Below are 18,834 nucleotides of genomic sequence, written 5' to 3'. Positions count from 1 at the left end.
GTAGTGTGCTAGAACTGTCTGTTGAATAACAATAAAGTAGATATTTTTTATAAAACCTTGACTGGACAGTCCCTTTTATCATTGGGTAATAATTGTATTTTCGCTGTGTGGCAACTAACCAACGATCCATGACCTTGCGAAGATAAGCCTGCCTTTCCATCGACATTACCACAATTGGACAAGGAGGTTTATAATTCGCTTGTGTTTCCAATCTGTTTGGATCCCTTCTGGTGTACTACAGGTGTGGGGCTGATTGATGGTTTAGAAACCGATATTCATCCCTGGACCACTGGTGCCCCGGAAGTTGATTCATCACACCCGGCCGACTTAAAGCCCTGGTAGGTCGGCCTGGAGGTCAGGAGACATACGCAGCAAACTATGAAAAGAGAAATGGTGAGATTCTCGGCGGGGATATCGGGATACAGTGCTTTGTCAATGAGGACATTGAATGGAAAGAAGCGATTTAGGCAGGATAGGGGTGCATCTGTCCTTCATTAGGAGAAATATTGATATAATTAGCTGACAAAAGCTCAAAAGGTTCAACAGCACTTGGATTGAAAGGGGAGGTTACATTTTCTCTCAGAGGGTACTTAGACACCAACCGCGCAGTGGTCGTCAGCTTACATCACTGTAAGCACTCTGTGTGGGTGAAAGGCCACGCTTCTGTGGTGCATCCCACGTCTACTCACAATCAATCCTTGCTATGGGGCACAGGTATACATGTCATGCCTTTGCAGTTTGAGACGCACAGGCGGGGTTTCTCCAGCGACAATTTGCTCTTCATGATATTTGGTGCTGATTTGGGATTTTTTCAGTCCGTTGTGCTGGGATTGCAAAACAAAGTATACTGGAACTGTGCAATCTGGGAGTTATGGTAAGTCAGAATCGGGATATGACAATGAGGCCTGATTTTTCAGATGCTTTTTATTCTCTCAGAAAACGCCTACTCTTTCCCTATTCGATGATACTTAGCAGTACCTATACAAATGAATGCAAATAACAAATGAGTGCTTGTCAGGTTGTCAAGATGGTTAAAGAAAAGAAGTCTTCTGTCTGGAAATCTAATTCTAACCTGCTTCCTGTTGCTCAAAAATAAATACAAAGCAACCAAGACATACTTTGTGCCTTGCCCTAGGAAAATGGACGGAGGCTTGCTTCTGACCTCTCCCATATGTGTCTTTTTACCATAGGCCCTTGCCCATGTTCCCAGTTAAACGAAAAGGGATTGTATATGGCTGAACTGTCATCCCTGGGTTCCAGTCGGGTCTCTCTGGTTCTCCTTGAAACTTGTGTCTCACAGTCCTTCTCCCTTCAAGGAAACCTTCGTATTTCCCCTTCCCGTAGTGTGGGGTTCTTCTTTCACTCTCTTCGTTCCCCTCTCCGGGGCTTACTCTTGCATAATTCCCACTCTGGGCTCCTTGGTTCTTTCCCCACACCAGAGATTCTCTCTATCTCATTTCCCTACTCAGTGCCTCTGGGTTCTTTCACCCATATCAGGCTCCTCTTGGTCTCTTTTTCCCCCACTGTGCAGCTTTGTAGTTTTTCCCCCACTCTGGGACTTTTCAGGTTTCCCTGCCCACACTGGGCGTCGCAGTTTCTTTTTCACACTGGGGCTGATCTCGGTTTCTTCCCCCACTCTGGGGCTTCTCTTTGTCTTCCCCACACTAGGACTTCTCTCAGGTTCCCTCACCACTCTGAGGCTTCTCGCTTTCTTCTCCACACCGGGGCTTCTCTCGGTTTCTCTCCCCACTCTGGGCTTTTTCTGTTTCATCCCCACACCAGGGCTTCCTTCTTTGTCCTTTCCGACCCCCTACCATTCCTTGGAAGCCATTGTGTACTTTTATTTGAATTCCGGTGTTCCCAGGTAGGTCTATATAGGCCGACTGCCTGTTGTCTCTCCACAGACTGGACTCTGCGGCAGTGGGCGTCTTCGCCTGGTTCCCGTTTGCTCGGTGTGGGAGCTTGTGGCCAGTACCTCCTCTGTGCTCTCTCTCAGCCCATTGAGACCCTCTGCTCTTGCTCGGGCTGCCACAGACCCTGACTCCAGTTTCTCACCAGCCGGGCTGCATCGCACTCTCATGGTGCGGTGCTGCTGGCGCCACAGCACATCTGGATTTCTGCCTCTGTAAGCGTCTCTCCTATCCAATGTGCACTGCAGCACCATTAAACACTGCGGGCTACGCGGATACTCCTTCCTGATTGGTTCCTTGCCTGACGTGACCTCAGGAGGCTGGTTTTTCCATTGTTTCGCTGTCTTCCCAAAAGAGGATTAAATGAAGTTAGAGGCAGAAGCCAAGCCTACCATTGTTAAAGGGTTTTCACTGACTTTATTTCCTGCATAACCCATAAAGATGTTAGTCTCTGGGGAAAAGGGCTGATAACTTAAGTCTCTCTCTGGGGTTTCCCCGTGCCCTAAGGTGTAATCACTTCCATAGGGATCTGGCTTACCATGTCCCCTAGGGGGTGTTAAGCGTAGCAGGCTCAACTCCCTAGTTCCAAAGGGGGTGGCTCCCCCTTGGAGAGAGGTGACAAGCCCCATTGATTCATCACAGAGTAGATAGGGTTTGTCAAAATGGCACTTTATCGGAAGGGGCAAAACTGGGAATTTAATACTCGGGTTTTATAAAACTATTCCCACATTCAGGCGTCTTTCTTGATGAAATACCTGCGCTCTTTCAAATGTAGAAATATTTTAAGTTGTGTTGATATTAATGCTGCAATGAGTATATAAATATATAACTGAAAAATTATATATCCACAAGCAGATTTCGAAAAACTGATAACTCTTTGTGCTAATATCAAAAATGTACTTTGTTCACAACTTCTGTAACAATAGTAATAACAATGCATAATCTAGTATAATGTTTGTCATTGTCCAATGGATCATTCGATGCCTTGGTTACAACTCCAACAAGTCAAAATTAGATTGATTTCACTTGCTAAAAACTAGCTAAATGCGTGTTTCACACTAATTAGGCTCCTGCTTTTAGGCCTACTGTGCATGCTTCTTCAGGGACTATATACAAATAACAAATAATGAGAGAAAACAATGAAAAATTGAACAACCCAAGTATTGCCTCATACTTTGCTTTTTTTCTGCAAAGACACTCCTTGATCTCCATTCCAAGCACCATTTTGGTCAAAATGTTAATTTCTGCCAATGTAATGCTTCCAATACCTTTCTGTTATCTGCCCCATGCTTCAATGGTCATCTGCAATGAAAGAGTGCCCTTTACTGTGGCGTTAAGCCCCTGTTCCAAGGGCTGGAACAGGGGTAACGGCCTAGCAGCCCTAGTTAATGGCCCGAGCAAAGTGAGGACCATTAACGAGGGCTCCTGACACTTACCCCCGTTCCAGAACTTGGAATGGGGGCTTAAGGCCATTATTACCTCGGACCAAAGCGGTAACCTGGGGTGCTAAAAAAAAGTATTTTCCTTCGTTCAACGGGACACTGCATGCCTCCCGTTGAACGAAGGAAAATCCTTTACAAAGATGGCCACCATGGAAAGGGAATGCGGGGCTCGATGCAGAACACCTCTTCCCTTTCCATGGCGGTCTGTGGTAGGCCAGGGGAAGGAGCAGATGCGGCTGCGAAATAAGATAAGTAGGGTGTGGTGTGATGTAAAAAAAAGGGGATGGAGGGTGGGGGGGAGATGGCAGCGGGGGAGCCAGCCATCAGGCGGTATGGAATGCAGGCTTTCACCAGCGGTTCAAGTCTGTGTTCATATAATACTAGTTCTGCAAGAAATTAGCCGGGTACACTGTGTTCATAATTAATAATTAATATTCTGTCTTGATGAAGGATTAGTATATGCTTTTAATTACATAGTTCATAAAGGAGAACCTGAGCCATCTGTTCAATGAAACTCAAAATGAATTTTACTGTGTACAATCTTCGTTCTTGGTCTTTGTCGCCTTCGTCAACCTAAAATAGAAATACAATATATGTTTTTGTTAACTTGTAAAGCTGGAGCAGTGAAAGACTTTGCAGGCGTGTCAGGGCTGATCCAATGGTGGCACTCATGTTAGTTTAGTTGCTGAAACTGGTGTAAATGGTGCCAAAGCCTCAGCCACCGCCACATCGTACAACACTGCCGATGAATTTGCCTCCTGCTTTCAAGACAAGGTCTAAGGCATCAATCGTCCCACATGCTGTGTGAAAATGTGCAGAAGTTCCTTCAGCACTTTTGACTGAATGTCTCATGAAGACCTTACCAAAATTGTAACAGAAATATCCCCACTTTGGCCCCGGCATTCAACGTACTTTTCAACAGTTTACTTGCTAACGGGATGGCACCCACTGAGCTCAAGTCCTCCAGAATCGCTCCCCTGCTACTACAACAACCAGCGGATGCTGGAACATTACTAATGTCAATTTCACGGGGAAGCTGAAAGAGAAAGTGGTATCCCATCGACTCCTTCAGCACACCGAATGTGACTCCCTCCATTTTTGGCCTGGCTTCAGCATGGAATTCACCCTTCGCCTCATGAAGGAAGTGAAGTGTTCCTGATGGATGTCAACTCTCCAGCTACTCTGTTTATGTTTGAATGAACAGCTGTCTGTGATCTGTCCATCAGCAAATATAGCGTCGGAGACTGCAAGACACATTCGGCATTACAGGAACGGGCTTGAAATGGATGATCCCCTTCCTTCAAGGCCGAGGTGTCACGGTTAGATGTAGTCCTTTTTGCTCATTACCATTCATTTTCAAATCTGGTGGCCCAAAGACTCAGTCATTTCGACTTGCCTGTTCAACTGCCAAACCCTTGGCCGATATCCTGGAATCCTTCCCAACCACCTTCTAGTCGCATGCAGAGGACACTCAAAGCACATTCCCCCTGCCAAACACACCACACAACTCCCTAATCACTTCCTGTAGCCTTGAAAGATTGGACTATTAACAAAAACTTTTGCTTGAATGCCTCAAAGGCAGACATTATTTCTATAGAATGCAGATGCTCCACTCTCCTCCACTTCATGTGTCCTCCCTCCCTGGCTCCTCTTCCTACTCCAGCCATGGAAGGCAAGAACCTAGGTATTTTCTTCAACCACAAGCTATCCTTCAACAGACATCAAACCTATAGTTCTTCACTGCCACCTCCACGTGCTTAAACACATCCTGTGATAGCTTAACATGCAACAGGGATCTTACCCCTACTGACACAACAAGCCAGTGCGCACAACCATAACCTTAAATACCAACCAATTTGCACATAAAACTCACAAACTCACACCCTACATAAGAGACATTCACACAAAATCAACACCCCTGGCACTGGGCCTCACCCTTACGGATACGCGTGCCAGTACCCGCAATCAACCGATCTGCAACCCAACAGGCGCCAGTTTCTCCTGGGTCTGGGCCTATCCTACCCCTCTACCCTCACAAACCAACCCCGTCCTCTTTCTTGCAGAGCCACGTGAGTCCTTGGAGACTGCCCCTGGGTGGTAGCAGTGCACGGTATAAGTCAACATAACGTAAGGTGGAAGTTATTAAAGCTGTATTGTGCTTTATTACTGCAATGCTCTGAACTTCTGTTTCCTGAAGTCCCGTGTCCACATGCTGCAACGCATTCAAAATAAGCCTGCTCTAAAATCCCCTGAACGACGGCTCACCTGCCTTGAAGGCCCCACACCATCTCCCCTTGAAGGAAAAGAGCAACTAAACAATCCTCTGCATCTTACATTGGGCTGTGACTAGCAGAGGTCCTAGCGACCTTCTACCATTCATCATGAACTACAAAACTCCCCAATGATCCGCTATAGCAGAGGTCTGCAATCTTTGGCTCTACGGATGTTTTAGACTATGACTCGCAAGATCCCTCCTCACCATCGACTATGCTTTGTAGGACTGATGGGAGTTGTAGTCTAAAACATCTGGAGATCCCAAGGTTGCAGACTCCTGCACTACAGCGAGGAAGCTCTCTAACACTACACCTTTAAGAAAAACAAGTTGGGCCCGAAATCCACCATCTCCGGTGACTTATGCATCAAATCTGAAATGTAGAAAGACACAAAACTCAGCACTTTATTAATGCCTGCCCTGCTTGCTGAACAGGTTTTGCCCCTATCACCCTGTTCATGAATGACACCAACTGGGCACTGCTGATCCCCACCCACCCTTCGGAATCGATTCACAAACGTTTGGTTCTCTTCCAGCGCAGTATTGTTAACTCAGCTTCTGCAACTGCCCTTATACCACTTTTTTTGTGGCGGGGCAACTTTGTGGCTGCACTTCCATTGGGCTTTTTGGCGGTGTGTGGACTTCGCTGTATACTTTTGATCCACTTATGAGCATGTGTCCAAGTCTGAATACTCAAAGAAGAACAAAGGGCCTTAGTGTGTCCCTCCCCATCCTGTTCCTCTTGGGGCACCTTGAAGCATTCTGTGTACCTCAGTTGGCACTACAGAAATCACTAATAAATACATATAGTGAATGTGCAGTTCTTGACATGATGCTGAAGTGAACCAGGTCACTGAGGTGAAGCCAAATATTGTCATTGCCTTGGCACTGCCACCAACGCTGATCCGCTCACTGCTACAGCAGTGAAACCAGCGCAAACTGGGCAATTTCCCCAGGACTAAAATAAACAATCTATGTGGGCCATAATAGACTACACAGAGCGAAGTGCCTTCCCGCCAAGGCTGGTCTGTTTTTGGCTTGTAAACTGGCTTAGGTGGGCTGCGCTTGGCAGTGTAACTCCCGCGAGGCTGCAAGCCAACAACAAGCACTGACTCGAGGCGGAGTCTTAACTGGGCGGTCCCCTACACTCTGTAGCTGTGCTTCCCATCCAGGCCCTGGACCAACGTGATGACACTGGAACACCTGCTGAGCTTAATGAAAACTGCCCATGATGGAGCAACAGGAACAGGCAAAGCTGTGATGATGTGCCAGTTGAACACAATGAAAACTGGCAAGGATCTGCAAATTAGGCTTAATGCCATGTGTTAACTGTGCATAATGTAAACGGTAATGATACTCATGTATAATAAATACTGGAGATCGTGGTATGTAGGCACAATAAAAACTGGCAATGATATAGCTGGGTTCAAACATAGGTACATACAATTCCACAAATTATTAGGTACGTTGCAGTGGGATTGTCACTTTGATGTTGGATGACAGCAACTTTGCAGGGGGTGGATAGAGAGATGTTACATTGTGTTTAATGGGCTGGGGAACATACAATATAAGATGGAAACTGCCCACAGGCTTGCTGATCACTGTAAGTTTCGCGCCTTGAAACATTTGTGTATAGGCGCGTTATAAATGCCACATCATATCCTATCATCATCATATCAAGAAGAGCGTGAGCCAAGAGTCTCGGGAAGATCGGATATGCTGGGTAGGAGGGGTCAGGAAGCATGAACAGTGTGCTCAAAATGTTAAGTGGGAGGCCGTAGTCTGAGTATGGCGAGATGTTGGTAGGGCAGAGGGGCTATGAATGATGCATTAGAGGATGGGTATGGGAGTGCATGATGGAGCCAGGTGACAGAAATTAGCTTTCAGCTCAGACCCAACCCATTGAAGCAATGGACATATGGGCTGGCGGAGGCGGGAGAGAGCACGAGGATTCCATTATTACTACAGTCCCCCAATTCTCCCAGAGCCCTTGCCTGCACCCACTAGGCTCCAATCCCTTTCAGGGGAGGAGGCTAGAGCCAGCAAAACACACTAAGACAAGGCTCAGAGGGACCATGCATGGTCTGAAGTTATGTATGCACTTCTGAGTTTGTTCCTGCGACAGCCTTCCGGGCCACCAAGACATCGCTAGGTTCGCTAGCACTGAACTGGCACCATTTATTTAAGAGATTTCTAGAGGCACTGCGGGTGGTCTTGAAAGCCTGTTCCGTTCGGGGGCCAGTCAGCTTTTTAGGTAGGGCTTCAAGTGGCCTGTCTCACACAGTTGTTAGATGTAGCGGGGCTGCAGGGTGCAGCCGCATGCGCACAGCACTATGCACATTTCCCAGGTTAACATCATCAGCCACCGTACCTGTGCCCCCTGTGCCGAGGGAGTATCACGTAGAAAAGAAAAGGCAATCCTGCTTAGATATGGGTAGTATGCATGCTGCATGTATTACCTAGCGGAATGTTGTGTGAGGCATAGAACCCAAAGAACCTGCAGGTTCTAGGTTTGATGGTTGAACTGCACTTTCAGGATGGGAGCTAGACCTGGGTGGATGTCACCCTACTGCTCTCCTGTTCAGCGCCTATTCGTGACCCTGCAACTAATAAGCCCAGCTTCTTCTAGCCCCTGACTGCTGCCGAATTCATGGTGCCAGTGTGATTTACCTGGGAAAGTATGATACTTCAATATCGCGCCCCATCACCCTAGAGGCCACATGGAACCTGGGGGTCTCAGTGGATGGGTCCTTGCCCATGCCACTCGTCACAGCCCTCGGCATTCTCAAAGCTTCTGCTTTCTCCCTTGCTATCCACTGCGGATCTCCTGGCTGAATCTGAAACTGCACTGGTTACCTGGCTACCCTCTGATCTCGGACCCAGGTCCCCTCTCTGCCAATTGCAGACCGCACATCCCCCTGGCAACCAGTGCACTTGGGGACTGTCTCTGTATCCCTACAGCCCCTACTGGCACTTGGTCCCTGATGTCTGCCCTTGCACTTGCCCCCAACTGGGCGCAATTTTATTTATTGTCTATATTTATTTTACTGTTATCCTATGTACTGCACTACCCCCTCCCGTTCTCCCTGCACTTTTCCCCTTCTCTTCCCCCCTGCACTTGCGCGCTCTCAATGTCACCTGGCCTAGTAGGATCGCTGTCTGTCTTCTCTCTGTTTCCCCTCCCTTGCCTCGTAGTGCCTTGAAACACTTGTGTATAGGCGCGTTATGAATGCCATATCATATCATGCCAGTCTTTGGTCCTGTAGGCGATGGACAGCTGGACATTCCAAGAGTTCTCCAGGTTTCAGGAGCACACGGCTTTGAAACTCCATAGGCACAGGAAGGCAGATGCCGCATGGAGAGGCCCTCAGGCAAGTTAAGCAAAATGGTCAGGAAAAAAATAAAGGATAGGCAAGGGCAGATAGATTTCTTACAAGTTGCAGGTGACTGGGGTTGAGAAGAAAAGCGGCTCCCCTAGGGTTCACAATGTTATCTCATTCTCACTTCTTGCACACTGCAAACATTTGCAGACCTCACCAAGGAAGCTTGCTACCATGGCCACATACATGGCAGCATTCAAGTGAATGCTGAACCAGGCAACCCACGGTCCTCATTCCCATTTTCAGAGTTTCAGATGGGATGGGGCCAGTATGTTGCAAATCTCACCACTATTACTTGCCCCCAGCCAGCATAAGACAGAAAAGCACCATACCAAGCACCTGCCCGGCCCCTCCGCATAAACCAGCACTGTGCAGACCGAGCTCAGGCAGTTTTCTTTATTACACATTTGTAGGATATTAAATACCACTACATTAGACTTTAAAAATGTCAACACATAAACAGTCTCTGGCCACCACAGGTCCAAGGCACAACTCCTAGAGGTCAAGGGCTGGAATGTTTCGACTCAATCTGTCCATGAACTGGGTTGGCCATGCTGTTGGCCTCCCGAACCTAGAAGGTGTGGGTCGCGACTGCGTTGATAAATGTCTGGAAATGTGTGAACCCCTTAAACGATCCAATGGTCATCAGATGCACGGTCATCCATCAATGTATCCCTTGCATTGACTCCAATGCAGAAGGTGCATAAAAGTATCCACTTGCATTGCACAGCACTCCCTTACTTACCCTAATTATTGCACCGGTATGGGAGGGACAGCCTCCTTCCGGTCTGTCTCACGTGTGTCTTGATTGCAGGATGGATACCTCAGAGCTATGACTCCTTGGAAGACTTCCCCTCCTGCCCTCCTTTCCATTGACTTGAAAACAGAGATTTCCCTCTCGGACACCTGCAGAGGATGCCCCATGTAGGGAGATGGGGGTATGCCTCTTTTGTCTTGCACTTTGGTGGTATCTCTCTTTTCATCCACGCTGAGATGTCCACTTCAGGTTCTGCTTCTAGAGACTCTCCCCATGCCTGCCCCCCCCCTTAACTCCGACTGTAGCGCTCCTCCGGGTGAGCGCTATCCCCCCTCAGAGAGGGAATGCCTAGGCTGCGGCATAGGCCGGTACTTTTCATGTGCAAAATCAGTCTCTCAGTGTATGGTGCAGTCCCTGTGAGTTGAGGCATTTCACCCCGAGTTGGCCCTTCTATCTTCTCTTTCACCCTGGAGCAAAGGCTTCTCTTCTGTTCAAAGTCAAAAGGGTTTGCCAGCCCACGCCTCTACCCCCATGTTGTTGCTGGCTCCAGTCGACCAATTCAGGGGCAATAGTCATCCCTCATACCCTCACTAGGCGGTTTGGTGTATCCCTATTCTTTCATATCGTCATGTGATTGGATGTGTCAGTTCGGGGATGAGGGGGTGGCTTCTTAGTCATATTCTGAGAAGGTTCTCATGGTGTTCAAGGGAGGACCATTGTTTGCTCCAATTAAGTGTTGCGTGGTTGTTTACCACTCGTCACTCGGGTCAGTTTCAAGGTCCCATGGACGAATAGTTCCTATTCCACTCTACTTGGTCTACCACACTGATAATCTGTTTTTCTCTTGGCTACCCAAATGAGGGTTTGTCTCTCCCCTGTGTACCATTGGACAGTATCTGGTCATTGCATCTAATGCCATTGCATCTAAGGCCATTCCATCGAAAAGTTTCCATCTAAAAGATGTCCATCAAATGCATATTTTTGGGGGATAAAGGGTTAATTTGTGTTTAGGTGCATTATAAAGGGTAAAAAACAGGGGTTGAGGGGGAACCCCCCCAAAAAAAAGAAAAACAAATGCATTTGCAGCAAATTTTTTAGATGGAAAAAATTAGATGCAAGTACATGTCGATGCAAGGAATTCGATACATTGACCATAAATCCCATTGGACGTATGTCTCTCTCTTCTATTGCATGGGCGTCTTTCTCTGGCTTATGTACTCATAGCAGTGAATTCCTCCCCCTGTGAGTAACCGTCTCTCCTGTCTACCCTCGTGAGGTACTTCCTCCTTCTTGTCGATCCATGGAAGGGTCGGCCTTTTTTCTGTCTACCAGGAAGGTGTGTCTCTTGGATCTAAGAAGAGCAAATATCTCTCTCTTCATTTGACTGGCAGAAAGCTCAGTCTCCTTGCCGCTCCCAATAGAAGGCCTTTCTTACCTGCACATAGAGGTGTACATTCCTCCCCAGTCTACTGGTGGAAGGACCAGGATCTCTCTTATTTAAACCTAGGAGGGCCCACCTCTTTGCCACCTACTCGTGAAGTAATCTTTATTCACTCAAGTGACTGGAAGGACTGTCTCTCTGTCGGCCAGACTCATGCTGTGACAATCAGAAGCAGCCCAAACCTTTTGAGAATTTGGGGTGCCGTCTGCACTGTAATTATGTAAATACCAATATAGGACTACCATTTGCCGAACTGGAAAGTACACCCAGAGGGTGGTTAGACCCTACAGAAGGACTGCAGAGAAACAGGCCTACAGAATGCCAAAAAAAGGGGACGATAGTGTGCCTGGGCCATGCAAGTTGGGGGTCCCACGAGCCTAGCGTATGAAGAAGTCCCATGGAGCCTACTGCTACGGTCTGCATTTCAGTCTAGTGCTTGGAAGCTTCCAGCACATTGGCAGTCCAGCAGGTAGCACTATGGAGTACTGTCTACCAGCCTTCTAGTTGACGTTGGTTAGCACATATCCGGTAACCTGCCCTGCCCCCCGCCTTAGGATTTTTGGGTTCTGACCGCCCCAGCTCGGGCCTCCTAGTTGTGAGTGCTGTGCGACTCGCTTGATCCCTCTGAATCAGCCCGTTGTAAAATGGAGGCATGGACAGCACTCTCAAGATGTCTGCCCGGCATCCGTTCACACCAGAGCACCAGAAGGGGGCTTGAAACCCTCTCCAGCCTACATGACAGTAATCCCCGAATTCTGTGCAAGTTCCTGGGAAGGAAAAGGCAACTCAGGTTAGGAGAACCACTTCCTGTGGTCTGGTCCGTATACACCCTCTCCTAAATGCCTGAATGCCCCTGCAACCCCCCCCCCAAACCCCCGTGACCAGAGATGTTCCTGTCTAACAAGGTACAGTGTGTGCTGCGTGGTGTGGCCGTCCCATCTTTCCTCTGCATGGCCTCTCTCCAGGACCAGCCTTAAACTGCACTAATTGCAGGTTGCGTTTATGTAGCCTGTAAATAAATATTGACTGCTTCTATGATTTCTGACTGGCATATCTGCTTAGAAGGTTGGTGCATTCCTGTTCCAGTGCAAGACCCGGACACTATGCTTTGAGCTTGGAAATGCTGTGTTTACCTGGTCTGTGCTTTTTACAGCTAAAGCGGCTGATCAATTATAGCCCTTCAGATGGGCTCATTGCCCCCACACTATCTGGTAACACTGAGGTTTACAGTGCCGTGCAAAGTGCTTGGTTCTACCATTCTCCCACTGGGAAGGTCCTTGCCTCTGGCCTATGTAGAGTGGAGCGGGGCCAGGGCATGCAGCCGATCTCCTGCCTACTTCTGGGAGTGTCAATCAATCCCTGTTCTATTACCCTTGGAAGGCTGTGTCTCTCCAGCTTAGCTGTGAGAGAGCCTCTTGACTCACCTGTGCAGGGTCTACCGCTTCAGTTTGACTTTGGGAGGGTTAGATCCTTGTCTTTGGGAGGGTCAGTCTCGTAATCTAGCCTCTTTTAGGAGGGAATTCCCATTGGACTAACGTTGGAATGCTCTTGTTTCCTTTTTCTCCATCCATGGATGGTACAGTCTCTCTACGGTGTCCCTCTCTTCCATCGAGCTTTCGTATGGTGTGCCTCCAACATCAGAGCGCGTGGGCCCATTTCTGGGTATGAACTTGGAAAAATCGGATATGAACTTGGAAAGATTGGTTTCCCTCCCAGCATCATTTGGGAATGCTGGTCTGGAAAGTCTACTTCTGCTCAACCACTTTCGACACGCGAGATGCTCTCACCACAGACTCGGAATGGCACCATCTCTAGCCCATGGACACTTTCAGAGGCTCCTCCCTTGCATCCATTGGGTCATGTTATTGAACTTCGGCGTAGACCCAACTGCACTGCATCCATTGGGTCAAACTCTTTCCCTCTGCACATGGATGTCCAGGATCTAGGGTTGGAAGGTGCCAGTAGAAGAAAGGACATGTTATTGAACTTCGGCGTAGACCCAACCCCCCTGCATCCATTGGGTCAAACTCTTTCCCTCTGCACATGGCTGTCCAGGATCTATGGTTGGAAGGTGCCAGTAGAAGAAAGGACATGTTATTGAACTTCGGCATAGACCCAACTCCCCTGCATCCATTGGGTCAATCTCTTTCCCTCTGCACATGGCTGTCCAGGATCTAGGGTTGGAAGGTGCCAGTAGAAGAAAGGACATGTTATTGATCTTCGGCGTAGACCCAACTCCCCTGCATCCATTGGGTCAATCTCTTTCCCTCTGCACATGGCTGTCCAGGATCTAGGGTTGGAAGGTGCCAGTAGAAGAAAGGACATGTTATTGAACTTAGGAGTAGACCCAACTGCACTGCATCCATTGGGTCAAACTCTTTCCCTCTGCACATGGCTGTCCAGGATCTAGGGTTGGAAGGTGAAAGTAGAAGAAAGGGCATCTTATTGAACTTTGGCGTAGACCCAACTAGATGCACAGGCCCATGTTGGGGTTCAGGAGGAGGCTTATCGGTGCACCAAGACCCTGAAAAGAAATCCCAGTGGAAGGCCTTTGGTCACGGAGGACTTGAAGAACATTTGCTCGGTGGCAACATTTGCTTGGCGGACTTTAAGAGTGTTTGCTCGTTTTGGTGTGTGGTGTCCCCAACGAAACAGTTACACACGTGGGGGCGGGGCCTGCACTTTCAAAGGCATAACTGGAATGGCATTATCTTAGCCAGTGACCACAGACACGCCTTGGTGGCTCAGTGGCAGGGATCCAGGTGCTTCTCCTGTGGCTCTGTGGTGTCATCCTGCAGAAGGGCGTGAGCTTCAGCAACAGTGACGATGATGGCATTCCCATGGCTCTGTCGCAGGGATTCTGGTGCAGGATCTGTGAGTCCACCGCAGTGTTGGTGTGGATGCAGCATGGCAGGGACGGCATTCCCGTGTTTCTGGCGCAGTGATTCTGGTGCAGGATCTGCGAGTCCACCGCAGTGTTGGTGGGAACCAGCATGGCAGGGACGGCATTCCTGTGGCTCTGTCTCAGGGATTCTGGTGCAGGATCTGCGAGTCCACCGCAGTGTTGGTGTGGATGCAGCATGGCAGGGACGGCATTCCCGTGGCTCTGTCTCAGGGATTCTGGTGCAGGATCTGCGAGTCCACCGCAGTGTTGGTGTGGATGCAGCATGGCAGGGACGGCATTCCCATGGCTCTGTCGCAGGGATTCTGGTGCAGGATCTGTGAGTCCACTGCAGTGTTGGTGTGGGTGCAGCATGGCAGGGAATGTTCTGCAGTTTCTGGGGTTTCCTAGCAGTGATTTTAGGGCTGTTCCGGTGAGTCAGTGGCAGTGGTTATTGTATTGTCTCTATCGCAATAAAAATGGAGCCTTTTTGTTGGCTCTTTGGCAGTCATAGTGCATTTTTTGTGGTTCAGTGATGCTGACCGTGGAAGAATTTCTCTAGCAGTGATTTTGTGGCTATTTCCGTGGTGCCATTGCAATCGTTGTGGCACAGTTTGTGTAGCCCCTTTGCAGTGCATGTGGAGCAGTTCCCTTGGCTCTGTGGCAGCATCTGTGGTGCGGGTTCTGCGACAATGATTGGGATGCAGGTCCAGTCGCTCCGCGACAGGCAGTTGGAGCGAAGGTTCTGCGGCAGGCAGCTGGTTGTGGTGAAGGTTCTTCCCGCAGTGACGGTGAGGATGACGTGCTATTCACATTTCCACAGCGCTGAAGGCAGTGCTGGCTGCAGACACCACTCTTGGAGACTCCCTGACTCTCAGTCGGTCCGGTTATAGGTGGACATCGAAAACTCCATCCGCCAGGGTTCGAACCTCCTCCTCCTGGATCTCTGAAAGAAAACAAAAGAGGCACGGTGAGAGGGCACCAGAGAAGTGGAGGGGAGGAGAAGCGAAGGTGCATAAGTGGAAGCTGCGGAAGGGAAATGAGGTGCATTTCTGAAAAATGGTTACCATATAAAAACATAGCATTTGTTTGTCTCTATTTATTTATTTATTTATTGAACATTTGTACAGCAGAAGGTGTTTCCAATAGCCATTAGCTGGGAATATGCATGTTTAAAATTAAACCCTACGTGGCATTACCTGCCCCTAAACCCCTGTGCTCCTCCCCTCTCCCCCAAGCCCCACCTTCCTCTAACTGTTCCCATCACACTCTGGCCCTTTCCATTGGGCCGACTGCAGTGTCCCGAACTGTAAATGAATGGCCAGGCAGGTGGAGTGGGTGCATAATTGGCTGCTCTGTAGCCACTGTGTGCCTCAGTTTTTATTGGAGGGCACAGACCGCATTTGACCACACGGAGGGGATGTGAGCTGCGGCAAACACACGGGCACTGATTAGAACCCATCTTACCCCTATACATTTGTATTAAATTTAACCCCCTATGCCCCCCCCGACCTCCCCACATGTATAAATGCGGACAAATGGGGCCGGACTTTTGGGCTTTGGTCTTTTTGCCCTCAGTCTTTTTGGGTGTTTCCATTAAAACATCTGTGGCTGCAGGGTGACAGGGTGTGCCTTCCTTCAAAGAGCACTGACTATTTTCTCTCGATGTCAATGCGCAAAATTGCCACATACATATTAGAATGTCTGGCATAGAAAACACGCTTTGGCAAAGTCAACACTTTTGGATGCTGTCACATGTGGGGATATGCATCTTACGGAACGCGAGAACGGTTTGCTCCCCTCCCGTGCTATCCGGACATGCTGAGCAATGCCTTGGCACTGCTCAGGTTGCGCAGGAGGGGAGCGCAGCATCGCAGCTCTCTGCCCCAGCCTCCTAAGGCGGGCTACTATGGCAGGCAAGTGGCGGCGCTGAGGTCCTCTCCAGGCACACTGCTCGACTGGCGTGACAAGCAGGCAGGATGTGTGTGGATGGAGGGGGGCAGGGCTGAAGCCCAGCAGATGCGGACACATGGGTTACTGGCATCCACTCGAAGCTCAGTAGCATTCATTTTGGCTCACACAAGGTGCCGGTAAAGTGCTTTGTATTAGCCAAAACTAAAAACGGCTATGAGAAGTGTTTTAAAGAAGAAAGCGGAGAGAGCAAACAAGGTTGCATTCCTGGCCGTTATAGCCACTTGGGATGCAGAATGGTAGATGCAGGGCTTTAAGTGGGGTAAGAAATGGGGGGGGCGGGGGCTCATTTGGGGGCGTGGCTTGTGGGCTGGGCGTGGCCTTTAAAACGTACACAAGCCATGGTACGGTACGCAAACATTTTATGTATTTGTGTGCGTACCTTATGGTTTGTGTACTTTCCAAGCCATCTTTGTTAAACATTTCTATGTTTATGAAAGATGGCTTGAAAAGTGCACAATTCAATCCATCTTTTATAAACCTCAAAATATGTTGAGGAGTCCCCAGGTTCGCCGAGGGATAAAGACGCCTGGGCGAACTGGGGAAAGAAAGGCACAGTAACTTCCTCAGGTGACCCCCTCGCGCGATGGGTCACCAGAGGAATTTACAGTGACTGACAGAAGTGCCAGCCAGCTAGAGCGTCGCTGTGGCTGGCTGGTACTTCTGTCCGCTGTCTGACCTAGTGGCGGACCCATCTCCCGTTGTGCCTACGACGGGATAATGCGTCCTGCCAATGTTGGGTAGATGTGTTGGGAAAAGTATCAACAGCCAATAACAAAACGGTGTGTATTCAAGACATACTCCAGCGATTCAGCATGGCGGTGCTGGCGAAATTCGTTAGTTAGAATTACAGGAACTTATGCGGATCCACAGAAATAAAATGCCTCTGTCCAGCTCGCAAGGAATCACATTATCACGTGATTACACATGTTCGAAGAACAAAAAACTGGGTGTAATCTGGCTGGGGGCGGGGGGCATGAAGAGCCTTAACATAGCGGGAGGGCTGGAAGAAGAGCCTCACTAGCGCAGCCCGGTGCTTAGCTAGCTCAGGCCGCCTGATCGCCCACTTCCAATCAGCATGCAACGAAGAACACACACATTGGATCAAGTGTGACGTGTTGGCCACTTTAGTCCGGTCAGCCGTGGTGAATGCACTATTTATCTAGTACCTGGGAACATCAAAACGTCCTTTTCTTGATGTTTGGCCAGCTTGTATTTAAATACAAAGCTGTTTATGTTGCCCTAAGAACACCAAGAAGTTAACCCATCCGTCAACTCTGTTTTGGGAAAGGGTCAGGTATAGCTCTCAGGCCATTCTTTGTGTAATGTTACATGGTCTGTGTGATCTGCACACCTTTTGTATATTATAGAATTTTTCCCCAAAAAATGTTTTTGACATGGACACCCTTAAAGAAATATAGCCAGTAAGTTCATTTGCCACGATTTTTGTCATTTGCATAATGACTTCTTATGGGTCTTGCCAAATCAAGAAAGCAGTCAGTGTTTCTGAACTCCTTTCTTGTAAATAGTTTTTATTAGCAAAAAAGGCCTCAGTGAGGCTGCTTGCCTGAGGTCAGAAGTTAATTGCATCCATGCGAAGAAAGAAGAGCATAGTGCAAGGTCTGTGTCTGCGTACAGAGCTTTAAGTGGGCTGGGGCTAGCCAGGACAGCAGCCTAGCAGCCTCCATTAACTGCTCCCAAGCTGGGGCACTGCCAGCGCTCCCCCAATCGCCCACTAATTAGCATTGGAGGTAAATTCTCTACTACATGTCCAGAGACTGGAAAGGCGAGGGATTCTGAAGACTCGTTTTAAGGGAATGAACATCTGTCCTCTGCAGGCGCATGGTAGCCAAACCTCACAGCTGAAAAAATGAGGCTGTCCTAATGAGTATATGTGGTTCGTGGTTTGCAAATATTTTATCGTTAAGGTGATTTTTGTTACAAATTAAATGAGCACCAAGCCCAGTGTGCATTGCGTGTCCAGAAAGTCCACATGCCTGAGTCGTTATCATAGACATATCTGTCAAATAAATCTGTGGTTATCCCAAAATGCTCCTTGATTTATGGAAAAAGCACTCCATTGGTATGGTTTGTCAACCTCCCCTTTACTATACACAATTTATTTATAGAAGGAGTTGAATTGTGTGTATTCTGAGTGTGACATGCATTTATTTATAGACATCTATATATTTACAAGCTGGGACATAGATAAACAAGACCACCTGAGACTTTGCAGAATGGCCCAAAATACATATTTGCAGGGACCCATGATGCATCTTTTTTGGACATGTGGACCTTGCATAAGCTGCCTGCCCCCTATAGGACATGCGTAGTACTCGTTAAGCCATGCCAATCACTTGAGCAACACCCCCTTGTTGAACTCGTCTGCCTTCATTTCTCATCCCACTTAAAGTACTGGATGTGTAGCCAAACGTGAACCATCTTTCCTTATTGCCATACTCCATGGTATTCGCTTTGGCTCACAGAGCGCCTACTATTAACCAAAACTAAAAGCAGGCAATCAGTGCCCACTATCAAATAGCACGGAGCTGTACTGCTCAATCGGTTGTGTGCAATACTTAGATAACCCTCCCGGCGGCGCTCCAGCACAAGAAATAGTTGCTTCCTTGTTCATTACCAAAGCTTTGGTCTCCCATGTCAGAATTTCGTGAACAACGTATCCGAAATCGGTTAGAAGATCTGGCCGCATATGCAAGGGCACTGCGAAGGCGCGCCACTTCAACAAGAAACGCCTTTTTTTAGAAAGATTAGCAAAGCTT

The 18,834-nt window shown here is 48.4% G+C and overlaps 1 protein-coding gene across 7 annotated transcripts in view; it reads right to left on the bottom strand.

The window, feature by feature from the left end:
• Positions 1-9,386: 9,386 nt before the first annotated feature.
• RASGRP2 (RAS guanyl releasing protein 2) overlaps positions 9,387-18,834 on the bottom strand; it is a 336,802-nt gene continuing 327,354 nt past the window's right edge. For all 7 annotated transcript variants that reach the window (XM_069645042.1, XM_069645041.1, XM_069645039.1 and 4 more), the window contains exon 16: positions 9,387-15,029. In XM_069645042.1, coding sequence (XP_069501143.1) covers positions 14,971-15,029 — 59 coding nt within the window. In that variant the 3' untranslated portion in view covers positions 9,387-14,970. The remainder of the gene's footprint in view (positions 15,030-18,834) is intronic.

The sequence above is a fragment of the Ambystoma mexicanum genome, chromosome 2p, assembly GCF_040938575.1.
Source record: "Ambystoma mexicanum isolate Mex_15411 chromosome 2p, UKY_AmexF1_1, whole genome shotgun sequence".
Classification (NCBI taxonomy): Eukaryota; Metazoa; Chordata; class Amphibia; order Caudata; family Ambystomatidae; genus Ambystoma; species Ambystoma mexicanum.
Note: the sequence above shows the minus strand (reverse complement) of the source record. Positions and strands in the feature narration are given on the sequence as shown.